The 18,594-nt window shown below is 37.1% G+C and overlaps 1 protein-coding gene across 10 annotated transcripts in view; it reads right to left on the minus strand.

Moving 5' to 3' along the window:
* Positions 1-16,430, minus strand: part of LOC105479927 (coiled-coil domain containing 7) — a 436,030-nt gene extending 419,600 nt beyond the window's left edge. For 6 of the 10 annotated variants that reach the window (XM_071070239.1, XM_071070240.1, XM_071070241.1 and 3 more), the window contains exons 1-4: positions 16,135-16,429; positions 10,621-10,949; positions 9,087-9,179; positions 6,267-6,350 (exon numbers count right to left, since the gene is read on the minus strand). In XM_071070239.1, coding sequence (XP_070926340.1) covers positions 6,267-6,350; positions 9,087-9,179; positions 10,621-10,899 — 456 coding nt within the window. In that variant the 5' untranslated portion in view covers positions 10,900-10,949; positions 16,135-16,429. Of the gene's footprint in view, positions 1-6,266; positions 6,351-9,086; positions 9,180-10,620; positions 10,950-13,976; positions 14,153-16,134 lie in introns of all 10 variants that reach the window. The other 4 variants (XM_071070235.1, XM_071070234.1, XM_071070242.1 and 1 more) reach the window with 4 other exon arrangements.
* Positions 16,431-18,594: the final 2,164 nt, after the last annotated feature.

Raw genomic sequence — 18,594 nt, forward strand, 5'->3', positions numbered from 1 at the left:
TAGAACACTTAACCATGTATTATATAATATTTAGTTCAGTCTTTTGCAATTTTCAATCACAAAAATGTACTAAGTATTAAATTATAACTTTATAAATCTGTAGTTGAAAATTATAATTTTTTATTTACAGACAGTGCTTTTAGTTCACCTTGCATAGACAACTTCATTCTAGAATTTAAAAATAATTTTTCTTTTTATATATAGAAAGGGAGAAAGAGGGAAAGAGAGACAGAATCTCACTGTCACCCAGGCTTGAGTGCAGCAGCGCACTCATAGCTCACTATAACGTTGAACTCCTAGGCTCCAGTGATCCACTTGCCTCAGCCTCCTGAGTAGCTAGGACTACATGGGCACGCCCCCATACCTGGCTAATTTTTAATTTTGTTTTTAATAGGGACAGAGTTTGGTCATGTTGCCCAGGTTGGTCTCAAACTCCTGGCCACAAACGATCCTCCTATCTCAGCCTCCCAAAGCACTGAGCATGAGCCATCACGCCTGGCCCTAATACATCTATATCAGGAAGCCCCCAAACAATTCCCAAATGTATTTCGTATATTTTCTTAATATAGGTAAGGAGGCTGGGTGTGGTGGCTCATGCCTGTAATCCCAGCACTTTGGGAGACCAAGGCAGGTGGATCAGCTGAAGTTGGAAGTTCGAGACCAGCCTGACCAACATGGAGAAACCCCGTCTCTACTAAAAATACAAAAATTAGCCAGGTGTGGTGGTGCATGCCTATAATCCCAGCTACTAGGGAGGCTGAAGCAGGAGAATCACTTGAACCCAGTAGGCGGAGGTTGCAGTGAGCCAAGATCATGCCATTGCACTCCAGCCTGGGCAACAAGAGCAAAACTCTGTCTCAAAAGAAAAAAAATATATGTGTGTGTGTGTGTGTGTGTATATATATATATGTATATATTTATATTTTTTATTTATTATTTATGTATATAGGTAAGGAATAAAATTTAAATTCCTCCCAGAAGAGCATTATATTTCTTTTCATACAGCAGCAAGTACAATAACAAAAAGCATTACCTTCCCAACACTATCTTCCCAATACAACTCTGTTCCTGCTAAATGGTCCAGAAAATCAAGATATAAAATATTATAATACTATTTAATATTTTTAATGAAAAATACAAAGTACTCGCTTGAGAAATTATAAGAGAAACTGAATAAATATACAAAACCCAATAGAAACTGAAATCCACATACACATTCAACCATTCTGTCTTTCACTTATAGTACAGTATTCAATAAATTTCATGAGCTATTTAACACTTCCTTATAAAACAGGTTTTGTGTTAGATGATTTTGCCCAACTGCAGGCTAATGTCCAGTGTTCTCAGCACATTTAAGGTAGGGTAGGCTAAGTTATGATGTTTGGTAGGTCAGGTGTATTAAATGCACTTTCACCATACGAAAAATTCAACTCACGATGGGTTTATCAGTATGTAACTCCCTCACAAGTTGAGGAGCATCCATAAACAGCTCAAAATATCAATATTTACCACTTAAATATCTAATGTTAAAGTGATTACATTTGCTACAAAAACAAAAATCCCACCCTATCAAATTGGGTAAAAGTTTTCAATTACATTATTAAAGTAAAATATTACTATGTGCATTCAGGGAGTAACATAAAATTGAACAAAAATTAAACTAGATAAATTAAATTTATCTTCCACAACACTAACTCTAGATCTGTGGTTCAAAAAGTAAAGTGCCATAGCAACAGCATCAGCACCACCTACAAGCATACTTATTAGTATTGAAAATTCTCAGGTCCCACCCTACCCTAGTAAATCAGAAAATCTAGAAGTAGGACTAGCAATTTGTGTTTTAACTAGACCTGCAGGTGATTGCTTTGCATGCTAAAGTCTAAGAATCACTAAGCTAAATAATAAGAAAGCATAAATCTAAGCAAAAATGGTTGATACCCTTCAGGAAATATACCAAAGCAAATTAATGTCTGTGTCAGAAGAAAAATATTTTCAGCTACGTAAGTGTTTAGAAAATAATGTCCACTAAAGCACATTATACCTAGAAATAACTAATTTTTTCCACTGTCAAGAGATTCCAAGGTTCTCAAAACTTCCCTGCCTGCACTGGAACCTGATGGGAAACATTAGCATATATCAATTCAACCACTCATTGTAGCCACAGTTCTACAATAATTTAAACCACTCCTAGTTTAAGGAGAACAGTGCCTTTCTCAATTACTGAGGAAACCCACAGCATCAATTACTGATACTGCTAAATCTAGATCATTATTGATAAAAATGAGTGAAAAATAAAAACTGATCCACTGTGAAATGCCTTTTTATTTCGTAATGATTTGTTTAATCTTTTACTTACTGATAAGTAGACATTATATAATCTAGATAATCCTTTATGTGATTAAATACACATATACGTCAGGTATACATGATCCAAATTTTGACCCAATTTGAAATTTCTCTTGCCCCTCTCTTTATGAATTCTTTATATAATAGAGGTTATAAATTTAATATAGGTGAATTTATCAATATTGCCTTTTATGATTTGTATTTGTTTTGTGATTGTTTCTTGCTCCAGGTCATATACTTATATCAGTATCATATTTGATCATATATCAAATTAGTTTTTCCCCTTATAAATAACTAGTTGTTCCAAAGCCATTTATTATACTGCTGGCTCTGTCATCAACAAAATTTTCCATATACAGAAGGATCAATATCTGAGACTTTGTTCAATTCCATCAGTTCATCCAGGCTCGCACCAAAAGCACATAATCATAATTGATACAGCTGCATAATGAATCTTGATATCTGTTAGGGTAGGTCCTTTCGCCGTGTTCATTTTCTTCAGGTCTCACTTGGTTATTCTTGGTCTACTGAAATGCTATATATATAAAATTCAAAGTCAATTGTAAATTTGCATCAAGAAAAAACTATTAGGGTATTTGAAGAGTGATAACAGCAAAAAAAAAAAAAAAATGTACAGTAGGGAAGTCCAAGTCCCTATGCTCCAATTTTGTTAGAACTCTGAAAAACAGTTAAATATTTAAAGCAACTAAGTAAAGCCACATCAATAAAATGTGGCTTGAACACCACAGCAGAATTGTGTGGTATTTTAACTCGGTCTTACCCCACCCTCTCCTCCAGCACAGTAGAAGTCTTAAAAACAGCAACCCTCATTTTGAGTGGTTCTGGAGACAGCATAGCAGACATATTCCCAAGAAACTGTGTGAGTGTTTTGAGCTCTCTAGAGGTTCCCACTTTTGAGCTCTCTAGAGGTTCCCACTAAACTGAGTTAGTTTCACCTAACTCAGAACTCTCCTAGGGAAGAAAAGCAACTAAGTGGAGGGCCTTAAAAGTGTCCCTGTTTGCAGACAACATGAGCATATACATATTATATATATAGAAGACTCCACCGGAAACTTCTCAGAATTAATGAATAAATTCAGTAAAGCTGCAAAATACAAAATCAACATATAAAAATGAGTAGTATGTTTATATACCAACTGAAAAAGAAATCAAGAGACCAATCCCATTTATAATAGCTACAAAATAACATATAAGATACCTAGAAATAAATTTAACCAAGGAGGTAAAAGGTCTCTACAATGAAAATTATAAAATACTCATGAAAGAAATTAAAGACACACACAAAAAAACAAAAGACATCCTATGTTCATGGATTAGAAGAATTAATATTGATACTGGGCTTATGCCCAGTAGCATTTTGACAGGGATTTCACTGAATCTGCAGATAGCTTTCAGTAGTATGGTCATTTTAACAATATTAATTATTAATACCATGACATTCTTTACAGAAATAGAAAACAAATCCTAAAAATTCATGTAGAACCACAAAAGACCATAAGTAGCCAAAGCAATCCTGAGCAAAAAGAAGAAAGCTGGGAGCAACACACTATCTGACTTCAAAATGTACTACAAAGTTAGCCAGGCATGGTGGTTCATGCCTGTAATCCCAGCAGCTTGGGAAGCTGAGGCAAGAGGATCCCTCAAGTCCAGGGGTTCGAGGCTGCAGTGAGCTATGATTGTGCCACTGCACTCCAGCCTGGCCAAAAAAGTGAGACCTTGTCTCTTTAAAAAAAAAAAAAAAAAAAAAAAAAAAGGCACACACACACACGTGCAAACACACACACAACATACTCTTCAAAGCTATAGCAGCCACAACAGTGTGGTGCTGGCGCAAAAACAGACACATAGACCAATGGAACCCAATAGAGAACCCAAAAAATGAATCCACTTATTTATAGCAAACAAATTTTCAACAAAAACACCAAGAACATTGGGAAAAGGACAGTCTTTTCAATAAATGGTGCTGGGAAAACTGAATATCCATAGGCAGAAGAATGAAGCTAGACCCCAATATCTCACCATATGCAAAAATCAGCTCAAAAACAGCTTAAAGACTTAAATATAAAACCCAAAACTATGAAACTACTGGAAGGAAACAGAGGAAATGCTTCAGGACATTGGTCTGAGAAAATATTTTATGGGTTAAGACCTCAAAAGCATAGGCAATACAAGGAAAAACACACAAGTGGTATTATATCAAACTAAAAACCTTCTGCACAGCAAGGGAAACAAACAGAGTGAAAACACAATCTTCAGAATGAGAAAAGATATTTGTAAAACAAATTCATCTAACGAGTGATAAATATTCAAAATATACAAGGAACTCAGACAACTCAATGGCAAAAAAAAAATCTGATTTTAAAATAGGTAAATGGCTTGAATATTTCTCAAAAGAAAGATAAACAAATGGCTAAAAAGTATAGGAAAAAAATGCTCATCATCACTAATCATCAGGGAAATGTAAATTAAAACCACAATGAGATACCATCTCACCTCAGTTAGAATGGCTATTATCAAAAAGACAAAAAATAAATACTGACAAGGATGCAGAGAAAAAGGAACATATACACTTTTGGTGGAAATGTAAACTAGTAGAACGATAATGAAAAATAGCATGGAGTTTCCTCAAAAAACTACAAATAGAGCTACCATATGATCCAGCAATTTCACTACTGAGTGTATATCCACAGGAAAGGAAATCAGTACACTGAAGAGACATCTGTACTTCCATGTTTATTGCAGCACTAAACTGCAATAGCCAAGATATAGAATCAACCTAAATGTCCATCAATAGACAAATTAATAAAGAAAATGTGGCATATAGGGAGAATGGACTACTATTCAGCCGCTTTTAGTTCCAAAAAAGATTTCACTCTTAATTCCAAAAAAGAATTAAATAAATCCTGTCATTCACATGGATGGGCCTATAGGACATTATATTAAGAGAAATAAGTCAGGAACAGAAAGATAAATATTTCATGTTCTCACCAATATGCAAATACTAAAACAAGCGGCTCTCACAGAAGCAGAGGGTAGAATTATGATTACTAGAGGTTGGAAAGGGTAGGGGTGAGGGAGGATAGGGAGAGGTTGGTTAAAGGATAAAAAATTACAGTTAGATAAGAGGAATAAGTTATAGTGTTCTACAGCCCTATAGGGTAACCACAGCTAACAACAGTTTATTTTATATATATATGTGTATTCAAATAGCTAGAAGAGAGTATTTTGAATGTTCCCATCACAAAGAAATGATAAGTGTTTGAGGTAATGAATATGCTAATTACTCTAATTTGACCACTACACATTGTATGTATCAAAATATCACTATGTACCCCGCAAATATGTATAATTATTACATGGCAATTTAAATACTATTACCAAGAAAAGCAATAAATTAAGTGTATTCTATTATAAGAAAAAAAGACAATTTCAACAATTCCACTGCAGTCTTACCTTTTACTCACAGCTAACTGATAAGGGTTATGGTACTAAACCATGATTATGTGGTCATTCTCTGTAATGGTCAATCATTCTCTCTTTGAGGCTGATTGCCACAACCTTAATATTTATTAACTACCTTGTAACTACTTACATGCTTTTAGTGAGGGAATATGGCAGATTCATTAAGATTCACACAACTATTGAAGAATTAATTTAAAGTTAATGTCTTATTTGTGGTGGTTCAGTGGCATAATCTTTGCATTTGGGCATAGTAAAAACCCTTGATGATGATTTAAAAAAAGAATAAAAAATAAATAAATAACGCTTTCCAATGCCATTTATAATTTCTTAAGACACTGAATCTAGGTTAATGTTGGCTGACTGTATAGCAGATTCAATTTTCAACAACCAGTACAAGTCTGATATTTTATACTTGGCCGTATATACAGAATACATACATTTTGTTCTTCTTTAAGTGCTGCTTCTAGCTGAGTTGCAAATTGTGAACAACATGTCAAGAATGAATTCATATCATCCCCAATCTTTTGAAAAGAATAATAAAACATAAAGTTACTTTAAGAGTCCATATGCATGTCTGTCTTTTTCTAGCATATTTACTTTTTGAAAAATTTTAACTTTGCTTAATCTACGTCCCTTCAAACATTTACGGCAAGAAGCCATGCTTCAAATGTCATACTTGCAAATTCTCCCAGAGAGAAAACATGGAAGAAAGTACATTCTGGGAAGTGGCCCATCGGTGACATATACCCAGCTATGTCTCTCCTCTCATTCATCTCTACACAGTTCCAGAAAATCCAGCATCCCAGCCTATGACTACTACCTATGACATCTAACTGTATACTTGCCATGAACTGCAGTCTTCTGCTCTCACCTAATGGGCAATGTAAAACTTTGAGGAAAAAAACAATTACAGCTTAAATATCATAATGATCAAATCCCTTCTAGTAAAGCAGTGATTTGTAAATCAGAGAATTGACTCATGATAAACAAATATTACAGGCTTATATACAGTTAGAATTTTCATAGAGTGGTTCTCCATGAAGAATGTATTCCCTGAGCATTACATTTAAAGATACTGAGCCAGGTGCGGTGGCTCACACCTGTAATCCTAGCCCTTTGGGAGGCTGAGGCAGGTGGATCACTTGAGGTCAGGAGTTCAAGACCAGCCTGGCCAACATGGCGAAATCCTGTCTCTACTAAAAATACAAAAAAATTAGCTGGGCGTGGTGGCGCACACCAGTAATCCCAGCTATGTGGGTGGCTGAGGCACGAAAAACGCTTGAATCCAGGAGGCAGCAGTTGCAGTGAGCCAAGATCATACCACCGCACTCCAGCCTAGGTCACAGAGCAAGACTGTGTCTCAAAAAAATAAAAATAAATAAAATAAAACAAACAAATAAATAAATAAATATACCGAGAGGCTCACATACTTTTTGACACAATAAAGACCTTTAATCATAAAGGAGACAGGGAAAAAAACTAAAATAATCCAGCAGAGAGGAAAATGAACAGATTAGTGTTACTAATCACAAATATAAAGGGAAACCATTAGCCCACTTCTTCCACCCACATTCAGGTGCCACAAATATAGAGAAGATAGAGAAATCTAGAGAAGATAGAGATTGATTTGACTGAGTTTATAATTTAACAAATAAGACCAATAAAGCAGAACAGGGCAAGAGAGTTAAGTACGCGTGAAAGGGAGTGATAACAATAGTGGACCATGCTATTTAAGCTGGGTAAGTAAGGGTACAAGGAGGATTTGGGACACTAAAAAGGCAGCAGGACCAATGGATTATGGTTCCCTGTGAAATCAAAGGATTTTTGGAATCAGAATTTTGGACAGACTGAGTGGGAAAGACAGGAGGTAGTGGCCAGAGATTAGGATGACTGAAATTCAAATTCTGAAACAGTTATGGTAACGAATACAGGATATGACTCTGTCAATTAGTGGTTGAGGTAAAATAAAATACAAGATCATTGGAGGAAAGAAATTCAGTAAAATAAAGGCGGTATCCGAAGGGCTGATTTCTTCAATTTTTTCAGTATTGGAGACCACAGGAATGTGAACTTAATTTCATTTTATTTTATTTTATTTGTTGGTGGTTTTTTTTTTCAACTTTTATTTTAGATTTAGTGGGTACATGAGAAGGTTTGTTACCTGGATATATTGCTCGATGCTGAGGTTTGGGGTATCAATGATCCCATCACCCAAGTCCTGAGCACAGTACCCAATAGCTAGTTTTTCAACCCTTACCCCACTTCCCTCCCACCTCTAGTCATTCCCATTTCTTTTGAACTTCAATTTTAGAGTTTAGTTTTGGTTCTTTGATTCAATCCTGGCAGGGCTTCAAAACATAATAACCACAAGGTCATGCAGGATAAGGATTGTGATTACACAGTCCTTTTAATAGTTGGGTAATGACCACCACAATAAAAATATAAAACATTTCCATTATTTCAAAAAGCTTCACTGTACTCCTTTGCAGTCAATTCTCCCCTCCTACCTTAGCTCAAGACAACCACTGGTCCTTTACTACAGTTTTCCCTTTCCCAGAATTTCATATAAATAGAATCATATGGTATGCAGCCCTATTTATTTAGCTTCCCCACATCTTAATGTTTTTGAGATTCATCCACATGGTTCTATGTGTCAGTAGTTTGTTTCCTTTATTGTGAAGAGTATTTCATTGTATGCTATACTACAATTTGCTTGTCCATTCACCAGTTAGTAAATATTTGGGTTGCTGGATTCAGTAGCTATTCTGGCTATTATAAACAAAATTTCTATAAATATTTATATACAAGTCTTTGTGAGGATGTATGTGTTCATTAATCTTGGATAATCACTTAAGAGTAGAACTGGTGGTTATCTTTTAAGTATATGTTAAACTTCATGAGCAGCTGTCAAACTGTTTCTCAACATAGCAGTCCCATTTGTGTTCCCACCAGCTCTGTATGAGAGTTCCAGTGGCCCCGTATCTTTACCAAAACTTGATTATTGTCTATCTTTAAAATTTTGGTCATTCCTAATGGGTATGTAGAACTCCTTTTCTGCAACCTTCTTGGCAAAATTCAGGTCAAGAGGGATTTGGTTGGGTTGAGTAATTTTCTAAGAGGATCATTTTCATAGATGGGAAATTCATTCCGAGAACATATAAGTAATCCAAAAGAAAATATTTTAAATTTATATTTTTGAAAAGAAAATCGACCCTTTTCAGTGTTAATGTCTCTATATTAGGGTTGCATATACTTACAGATAAAGATAATTCTTCATTTTCACGCTTTACAAATGGTTCTTCTCCATTCTGATCACAGTGTCCATAGGTTTCTTCCAAAGTGGAAACAACCTGTAAAAAAAAAAAAAAAAAAAAAAATCAAAGCCAATTTGATACTTTAATAGTTTAAAATTAACTACATTAAATGTAAATAATAGTCAATCAATTATGCCAGGACCTTTTTACCAGTAAGACTTATTTCTTCCAGTGCCACAAACTTAAATTTTCCATCCCATACCCAATTTCATGTCATCATGAGGAAAAAGCAATATTCCTTAACCTTACTCCCTAGCAAAAGAGAGATGCTCTGTGACTCTAACATTTCTGTGTTGATAGGTATCTTAAAACGGAGAGGGCCTGTCCATGAGTGGTTGAAGCATTAAGTAGAGGTTTCTTCAAAGTCTGCCTTGATTTTCTCCTCCAAAGAGAGTTAGGGAATATTGAAAGATGGAGACCAGAAAGCAATGAATTTTTAAAGAAAATTATCTGGCCTAACCCCTCAAACTTTCAACAAACTTGTACTGTACAAGTTTGATGTACTGTATCTTTTTTTTATATTTGTGCGCTTCCTCATCATTCTCACTTGATATTTGGTACATTTACAATTCAATTCTGGATCGCGGTGAAAAAAAAAGAAACTCAGAAAAAGTAAAATTTTTCCCCACATCAAAAGCTAAAGTTTCGGCTGGGTGCGGTGGCTCACACCTGTAATCGCAGCACTTTGGGAAGCCGAGGCGAGTGGATCACCTGAGGTCAAGAGTTTGAGACCAGCCTGACCAGTATGGTGAAACCCCATCTCTACTAAAAATACAAAAATTAGCCGGGCGTGGTGGCATGCTCCTGTAGTCCCAGCTACTCGGGAGGCTGAGACAGGAAAATTGTTTGAACCCGGGAGGCAGAAGTTGCAGTGAGCCAAGATCATGCCACGGCACTCCAGCCTGGGCAAAAGAGCGAGACTTCATTTCAAGAAACAAAAAAAGAGCTAAAGTTTCTGAAATGCGGAGTTTAACATAGTAGAAATGCAGGACTTAGGAAGGCCTGCTTGCAAGGTTGGCCTTAACCTGGCATCTGAGAACTTGGATATCAGGAGGGTTCTCCCCATTCACTGACAGGAGCTCACTGTCCCTAAACTGTTTGTATAATGTGGTTTATACTGAACCTCCTTTCCTTGTGAGAGTCTGAAATTTTCGTACATGCTAAGCACAGAGTGAATAGTAAACTCCCAATAAATCCCAGGGCACTAAGTTTCTAATGATTTTCCCCAACAGACATTTCATATGTGTTGTCACAATTCATTGCTAAAGAAATTAAGCATGTCCTGGGTGACTCTAAGGGGAAAAGACTCTTGCAAGCTTAGATCTGGTTTTCTCCTAATTTCACCTCATGTGCCTAATGTAATAAATCTTAACCATCAGTATGACTATATGTGGAGTCATGTGAGTTCTCCTAGAATATCACCAAACCTGGGGTGATCATGGGGTCCCTGCAACACAGAAACTAACAAGCCTCTTACCATCTTCAGATGTTTGATAATTTTTCCAATCATTTCATCTCCTGGTAGTAAGTTCTTTGTCTTACTTGATGGAATGGGCAAAGCATACCGTACAATGGATTCTCCTGTTGGTGGAGATCTCAGGACCATTGGTTCAATTTTATCATGAATTAATTTTGCATTATGTTTTTCCTTCAGTTTAGGTGATAGTGGTAAATTATGTAGTCCTTTTTTGCTGGTTAATGCTGGAAGAGTTGCCGATTTGTTACTGGTGGTCAACAGATGCTTTACTGGTTTCATTTTGTTACGACTTGGCTTCCAAATTATCGATGAAAAAAATTTATTCCTCCCTGTGAAAAAAAATTAAAAGGGATTCAGAGAAAACACCAGGCTCTAATTAAATTCACATACTACATTTCTCTTTCTCTGATGCTTTAGCAATTTGCTCAGAGTACATTAAGCAACTTCTGGAAGCTACAATTACACTTCAGGCTTTTTTGAGTCACAGTTACTCAAACAAAACAAAGAAAAATAGAATGCAGTTATCACAACATCTAACGTATATCAAGAAGTTATTTAAACCTAAGTATAATAACAATAACAGTAAAAGCTCTATCGTTTTTAATCTAAGGTATGCCCTTTATGTACAGCATTATTCCATTTTACATGAGAGTAAACTGAGCTCAGACAAGTTAAGTGACTAACCAAGAGTCACACAGCTAATAAGTGCTAAATTTTTCAGAATTACAACATAGGTCAAATTGGCTACAAATCTTGCTTCTTTTCTATACCCTTTGCTCTCCATATGGAAAATGTTGGGTTATTTTACCTATAGGACTTATAGCATTTCCTGTAAGTAAGGAGGGTTGTAGATGAAAACATTTCAGATTTAAAATGATAAAAGGATTATCAATTGCCATGACGATGGTGAATCCTAAAATCAACTTTGAAAAAATGAAAAATAGAAAGGAAAATATTCCTAACAACAGAAAACAACAAGAACAAAAAAAATTTTAACTGTAAGAAACCCCTAAACGAAGGCTAATTTGTTTATGGGGCATTTAGGATACGAATATAGGGACTGAAGAAGCCAGAAGCAACAATGAGAGAATACACTCAGGAAAAAAAAATTACATTTTCTTCCTACTTTTCTCCCATATTTGAGCTAATATATGTCCTTAATATACATCTTTATTCCCACAGGAGCAGTAGTCTTGGCCCAAGGTATCATTAGGGTAATATTAAGGCAGCATCAAAGCTATGCTAAGAAAGTATAAACTAGATAGGTCTTGGGCTTTTATGCCTCTATTTTTCTCTCCCCTCAAAGCTGACTAAGACTCAGGACAATGCCACCTCCCAAATAGTTTAAAAGTATAAGCCTAACCATGGAAATTGTCAAGTACAGTGGCAAAATTAAGATAAAGTAACGTAACACTGGTACTCTGTTATCTGAAGCTCTCTGTACTTCAGCTTGTCCCATTGTTATGTGTTGAACTATATACCTGAGAAAAATATGTTCAAGTCCTAAGCCCCCAGCACTTTGAATGTGACCTTACTTGAAAATAGGGCCTTTGCAGCTATGATAAAGTTAAGATGGGTCCTAAATCCAGTTACTGGTGTCACTACAAGAAGACCGTATAGCGACAGGCAGAAATTAAAGTGATGCACCTCTAAGCTAAGGAATATCAAGGATTGCTAACATCCACCAGAAGCTTGTAAAAACCAATGAGATTCTTCCCTAGAGCCTTCAGCAGGGAACATGGTTTTGCTGAAACCTTGATTTCAGTTTTCTGGCCTCCAGAATTATGAAATAATAAATTTCTGTTGTTCTAAGCCACCCAGTTTGTGGTACTTTGTTACAGCAGCACTAATGTCTTAGTCTGTTGAGGCTGCTATAACAAAACACTATAAATTGCATAGCTTATAAACAAGAAACATTTATTTCTCACAGTTCTGGAGACAGGAAAGTCCAACGACAAGGCACCAGCAGAGTTGGTGTCTGATGAAAGCCCAGACGCCAAATAAATGGTGCCTTCTCTCTGTGTCCTCACATGATGGAAGGAGCAAGGGAGCTTTTTCAGACCTCTTTTATAAGGGCACTAGGTCCATTTATGAAGGTGCTTTACTCATGACCTAATCATCTCCTAAAGGGCCCACCTCCTAATTCTACCATACGTTGAACTGGGGTCCAATTTCAACATGCGAATTTGGGGATGACCCAAGCATTCAGACCACAGGAAATATCTAGCACTTCAAAAACAAACACACCCACATACTTTCCCTAAACTTCCAGGAGGAACACAGGCTGGGAACTGGCTTTTGATCATTTCCTAATAATAGATTATCAGATAAAGTAGGTGACACCCCAAGGGTATATGAGCTCACAGGCCAAAACTACTTGACAACTGAAAAAAACAACCATTAAAAAATAAAAATAGGCCAGGCGCATTGGCTCACACCTGTAATCCCAGTACTCTGGGAGGCAGAGGCGGGTGGATCACCTGATGCCAGGAGTTCGAGACCAGCCTGGCCAACATGGTGAAACGCTGTCTCTATTAAAAATACAAAAAATTATCCAAGCGTGGTGGTGGGCACCTGTAGTCCCAGCTACTCGGGAGGCTGAGGCAGGAGAATCGCTTAAACTAGGAGGCGGAAGTTGCAGCAAGCTGAGATTGCACCACTGCACTCCAGCCTAGGGGATGCAGCAAGACTCCATCTCAAATAAACAAATAAATATAAAAATAAGAAACTAAAAAACATGTTTTAGTTGTAGAATCATTAAAACAGAGAGACTAAAAATATATAAACACACAGAAAGAGAATATTAGCCATATAAAACAGGTATAAGAGGTATTTTTAAGACCCAAGTGAAAATATTAAAAAATGAAAAATATAATAGATAAAATAGCACAAGTAATCACAAAATAATACTGCTGAAGAATAAAAATTGATGCAAAGAACAAAAACGGTTGAGGAATAATCCAGCTGAAGAATAAAAAATGATGCAAAGATCAGCAGCATTTATCACATATTGTTGAACATTAATAAAATACACATCAATAGTGATAAGTATTAAAAGTTAGTAGCAGGTTTGAAAAAAATATAATTAGCAATTCTACTGAAAATGAGAAAATAAAGGCCTATATATTTGTTAATAACAATAAACATGATTGAATTTTTGGAGAAGCAGTATCTAATATTCAGAAGATCATCCAATAAATAATAAAAGACCAATAATAGTATTTTTTTATTTGCCAGAAATCATGGCAAAAGTTGATATCCTGTCAGCACATTTATGCAAAACACAAATATCAATACCAAATAGTATAATATACTATTTCAGAGAATAAAATATAAAAACAAATAATACAACTTACAGATGTTATAAATAAAATCACTTTGAATAAAGTTTTAAAAACTAATAATTTCTCAATTACTTTGGACACATGGACAGCAGATAACAATTGTTGATGTAATTATGAATTTCCAAAATCCAGATATTTCAATATGTGAACATTTATTAGGATTTTAACAAGTAGATGATGACACCCCGCTGGAAAAGAATCATATACATGTTTAAGAGATTACTTATAAAAAAATTAAAATTAAAAACATATAATATATATGGGGCCAGGGATACATGCCCTTAAATACATCTGACAAGCACAAACAGAAAATTCGCAAAAACTAAAATTCTAAGACATTTTATACAACTTGCTGTTACATTCTTTAAACTAGGTTGTAAACAATAGAATGGAAATATCTTAATAGCACTGAAAATGTTTATTTCATCCAAGAATTATACAACTGCTTTTTTGTTTTGATGATACACTATAGTTAATTGAATGCATAGTCATCAAGCATAATTTTTAAATCATAGTCAAATATCACTTAGCAAAGATAACTTGATACCAGTGTCACTAAAAATCCATTTGAAGGAAGAACACAATGCTCTACTGGAAACTACTGATGATAATAGTAAATACATACATTATAGCACTTGAACCAAAGCCCCTGCAAAATATTCCCTTTTACATTTTTCTTTTTTTTTTTTTTTTTTTTTTGAGACAGAGTTTCACTCTTGTCACCCAGGCTGGAGTACAATGGAGCAATCTTGGCTCACTGCAACCTTCGTCTCCCGGGTTCAAGCGATTCTCCTGCCTCAGCCTCCTGAGTAGCTAGGATTACAGGTACCCGCTGCCACGCCCAGCTAATTTTTGTATTTTTAGTAGTGACAGGGTTTCACCACATTGGCCAAGCTGGTCTCACACTCCTGACCTCAGGTTATCCGCCCACCTCGGCCTCCCAGAGTGCTGGGATTACACGCCTGAGCCACCGTGACTGCCCCCTTTTACATTATTCTCATACCGATTGTGACATGATGCTTTAAGTAAAAATTAATGTTACAAGCAAAATGATGCAGAAACCAAGATTAAATTTACAAAATTGAAAAGCCTCAAAAGAATTCTGAATAAATTACATTGCCAAAGAAACTCCATCAAAACCATCAGGTCCAAGCAAACATCAAAAATTCCACCAAAACCATCAGGACCAGCAAACAGGATGTAAGAAGAGTGGCCAATGAGCCAATAAGTAAAACCAAAAGGGCACATATACATAGAAAGCAAGGAAAAGAAAATGTCACCAAGGACGGAGCGATGAACTATGTCAAATGCTGAGTCAAGTAAAATGAAGACTAAGAGCTGACACTGGATTTGGCAACATGGAGGTAGGTCATTTGTAACCTGAAGAACAGAACGGCAACAATTTCAGTAGAATGATCGAGGTAAATATCTGACTTACCGTTCAAAAGAAAGGAAGTAAGAACAAAGAATTGAATACAACCACTGTAGACAAATTTTACTACAAAAGGGAGGAAAGAAATAGAGTATTACTAGAAGAAAACATGGTCAAGAGGAAAGTTCGATGGAAAAAAGAACAAATGTATTATGGATTGCATTGTGTCCTCTCCCCCCAAAAAAGTGTGAGGAAAGGAAGGAAGGAAGGCAGGCAGGAAGGCAGGCCGGCCGGCCGGCCGGCCACGCTCACTTAGTGCAAAAAAAAAGAGAAAAAAGAACCTGACAAATGCTCCGATGAAGTTCACATAAATACAAAAATAGAGTCACACGCAATGAATACTTGTATTAGCAAGCAAATATTTAAGGATTTTACATATTTAATTCATTTATCCCTCCTAACAATGCTAGGAAGTGGATGTCAGCATTACTTCGCCCAAGTGCATCTGTCCCTTTCCGCCACCACGACAAATGTTTTCTGGTTTCATCCTTCAAGGATTAATGTACATTCATTTCAAACCCTTTAATGACAGTGTACAAAATCGAGGAGAGCGGCAAGGGTCGGCAGGGGGCGTAGGGAAAGGATGATTTGCCTTAGATCCCAGATCTTGCATAAAAAGCAGCACAACCGCCACGGAGGCAGCCACGCAGCGGGAAAACTAAGTGCAAACCCAGGACTCTCCCGAAACCCTCAGGTCCGGCTGAGGGAGCCGCTCGCGAGGCTCCCGGCCCTGTGTACCTGCTGAGACTGTGGGAAGTCGGGTGACTGGGCGGTTTGGCCTTGCCAAGGCTGGCTCTAAGGTGAAAAACTATTTGCCTGAGGAAGATGGCAATTCCGAGCCTGCCAGACTTCTTCGAGACAGAAGCCTGAAAACTCCTCAGACTCCAGCCCCACCCTTTTACAAACTGACGTTTGTGCTGAAAGAAAAGGCCCGGCCTCTGCGCCCCCAGGCGGCAGCAAAGACCGCCGGGCGCCCGCCGCCGGCGCCGGATGGGGCCGTTGATGCCACGTCCCAGACGCCCGACGCCACGACGCCTTGGCGCCGCCGACGTCGCTGACGCTGCGGGCGTGAGCTGCGCGCCAAGAGCGGCAGAGGAGACGCAGTTTGGCTGCTGTGGGGATCTGACGGAAGGTTGATAATGTCCATGGGCACGTCGGCCTCCTCCTTCCTTATTCTTTCCGATGTGTAATTCCGGGACGCCCGCGGAGCGCAGATTCATCGAGGCATTTGGCCTAGAGGCCTGCGAAGGAGAAATAAAATACAGGCCTGGTAGGACCTTTAAGAACCTGGACCTTTAAGAACCTGGGCTTCGCCTGCAAAACCGGAGCCCCAGTCCTTCATTCATCTGCTATCTCCTCAAGCTCTTTTCAGTGTATTGTGGAGTTCATTACCAGACTCTAAGCTCGCACGGAAGTGTACATCAGCTTTGTGATCTTAAAAGCAAAACAAAATCAAATGGACTAGGAATTAACTCGAAGCAGAGTTGTGACACTTAAGTGGTTTCTTGCCATCAGCTTCCACGCACTGCTTTAATATGCAATTTTACAAGATAGAGTTTTTTTCGATAATTTGACCTCAAGAAATATATTAATTTTGTAAGTTGAACAAAGTAAAATGTTTTTAATATTTTAAAATATTAATTGGTTCTCACTTATTAGGTGGGAATTGAACAATGAGAACACTTGGACACAGGAAGGGGAACATCACACACCGGGGCCTGTTGTGGGATGGGGGGAGGGGGGAGGGATAGCATTAGGAGATATACCTAATGTAAATGACGAGTTAATGGGTGCAGCACACCAACGTGGCACATGTATACATATGTAACAAACCTGCACGTTGTGCACATGTACCCTAGAACTTAAAAGTACAAAAAAAAAAGGAAAAGAAAAATACACATATAGACTGTGGTAGGGGGCGGCAGGGGAGATCAATTTACTTGTTGAACTGGTTCATATGCATTTTCCAGGCAACAGAAAATCTAAATTTGAAAGGAAAAAAGTGAGGAAGGGGAAGCTTTAGTAGCATCATTCAAGTGTGAGTATGTATTACTACATAGTCCCTGAAATAGAAGGGGCTTACATTATGAAATACTGAAAGATCTAAGAGCTTTGAAACAAAGTTGAAAACATATTGCTCAGTGGTAAATAAAGCAATGTAGGGTTTCAACTGTGCTATCCAATGTGGGAGCCACAACCCCAGGTGGCTACTGAACACCTTAAACGTGTAGGTCCAACTGGTATGTGCTATGAATGTAACATATACAATACACGTCAAAGGGTTGCTATGAAAATAAAAAAGAATGTAAATATCTCAATAATTTTATATTGATTGCGTTGAAATACTATTTTTAATATATCAGCTTATAAAATATATTACTAAAATAAAATATTAATTGATATAATTTACTTGTTAATAATGCCTGTGTGTAAATGAAAGGAATAGGAAAGATGGAACTAAAACTAAAAACCAGATTTAAAGGAGACCTTAGATTTGACATAATAGATTTAAACTATTTTCTAAAACTCTGAAAATTGATTGTATCTAATTATTTCTAATTTTCCAGTAAAATCTGAATGCCTCATCAGAGATTCCTGAAAATTTATCAGCTCCCAAGAGCTGGTGTAGGCTAGCTCCAGCACACCACTGGGAGTTACCACTGGGGTTGCCTGGAAAGGGAAAACAAGACATCTTCTGGAGTGCCAGAAATGTTGTCTTCTGCTCTTTCTGGGTGCGTTCAAAAATTCATGAAGGCAGGCGGGCACAGTGGCTCACACCTGTAATCCCAATACTTTGGGAGGCTGAGGTGGTGCATCAGTTGAGGTCAGGAGTTTGAGACTAGCCTGGTCAACATGGTGAAACCCCATCTTTACTAAAAATACAAAAATTAACCGGGCATGATGGCGGGTGCCTGTAATCCCAGCTATTTGGGAGGCTGAGGCAGGAGAATCACTTGAACCCAGGAGGTGGAGGTTGCAGTGAGCCGAGATTGTGCCATTGTACTCCAGCTTGGGCAACAGAGCAAGACTCTATCTAGAAAAGAAAAAAAGAAAATCATGAAGGCATATGCTTATTTGTGCACTTTTCAGTATGTGTGTTTTATGTCAGTAATAAAGAAAATGTACATATAAATGATCAGATTTATTAAACTTTCCACCAACAATTTTTTAAAGTTGGCAATAAAATTAAGAAAGTAG

The sequence above is a fragment of the Macaca nemestrina genome, chromosome 9, assembly GCF_043159975.1.
Source record: "Macaca nemestrina isolate mMacNem1 chromosome 9, mMacNem.hap1, whole genome shotgun sequence".
NCBI lineage: Eukaryota > Metazoa > Chordata > Mammalia > Primates > Cercopithecidae > Macaca > Macaca nemestrina.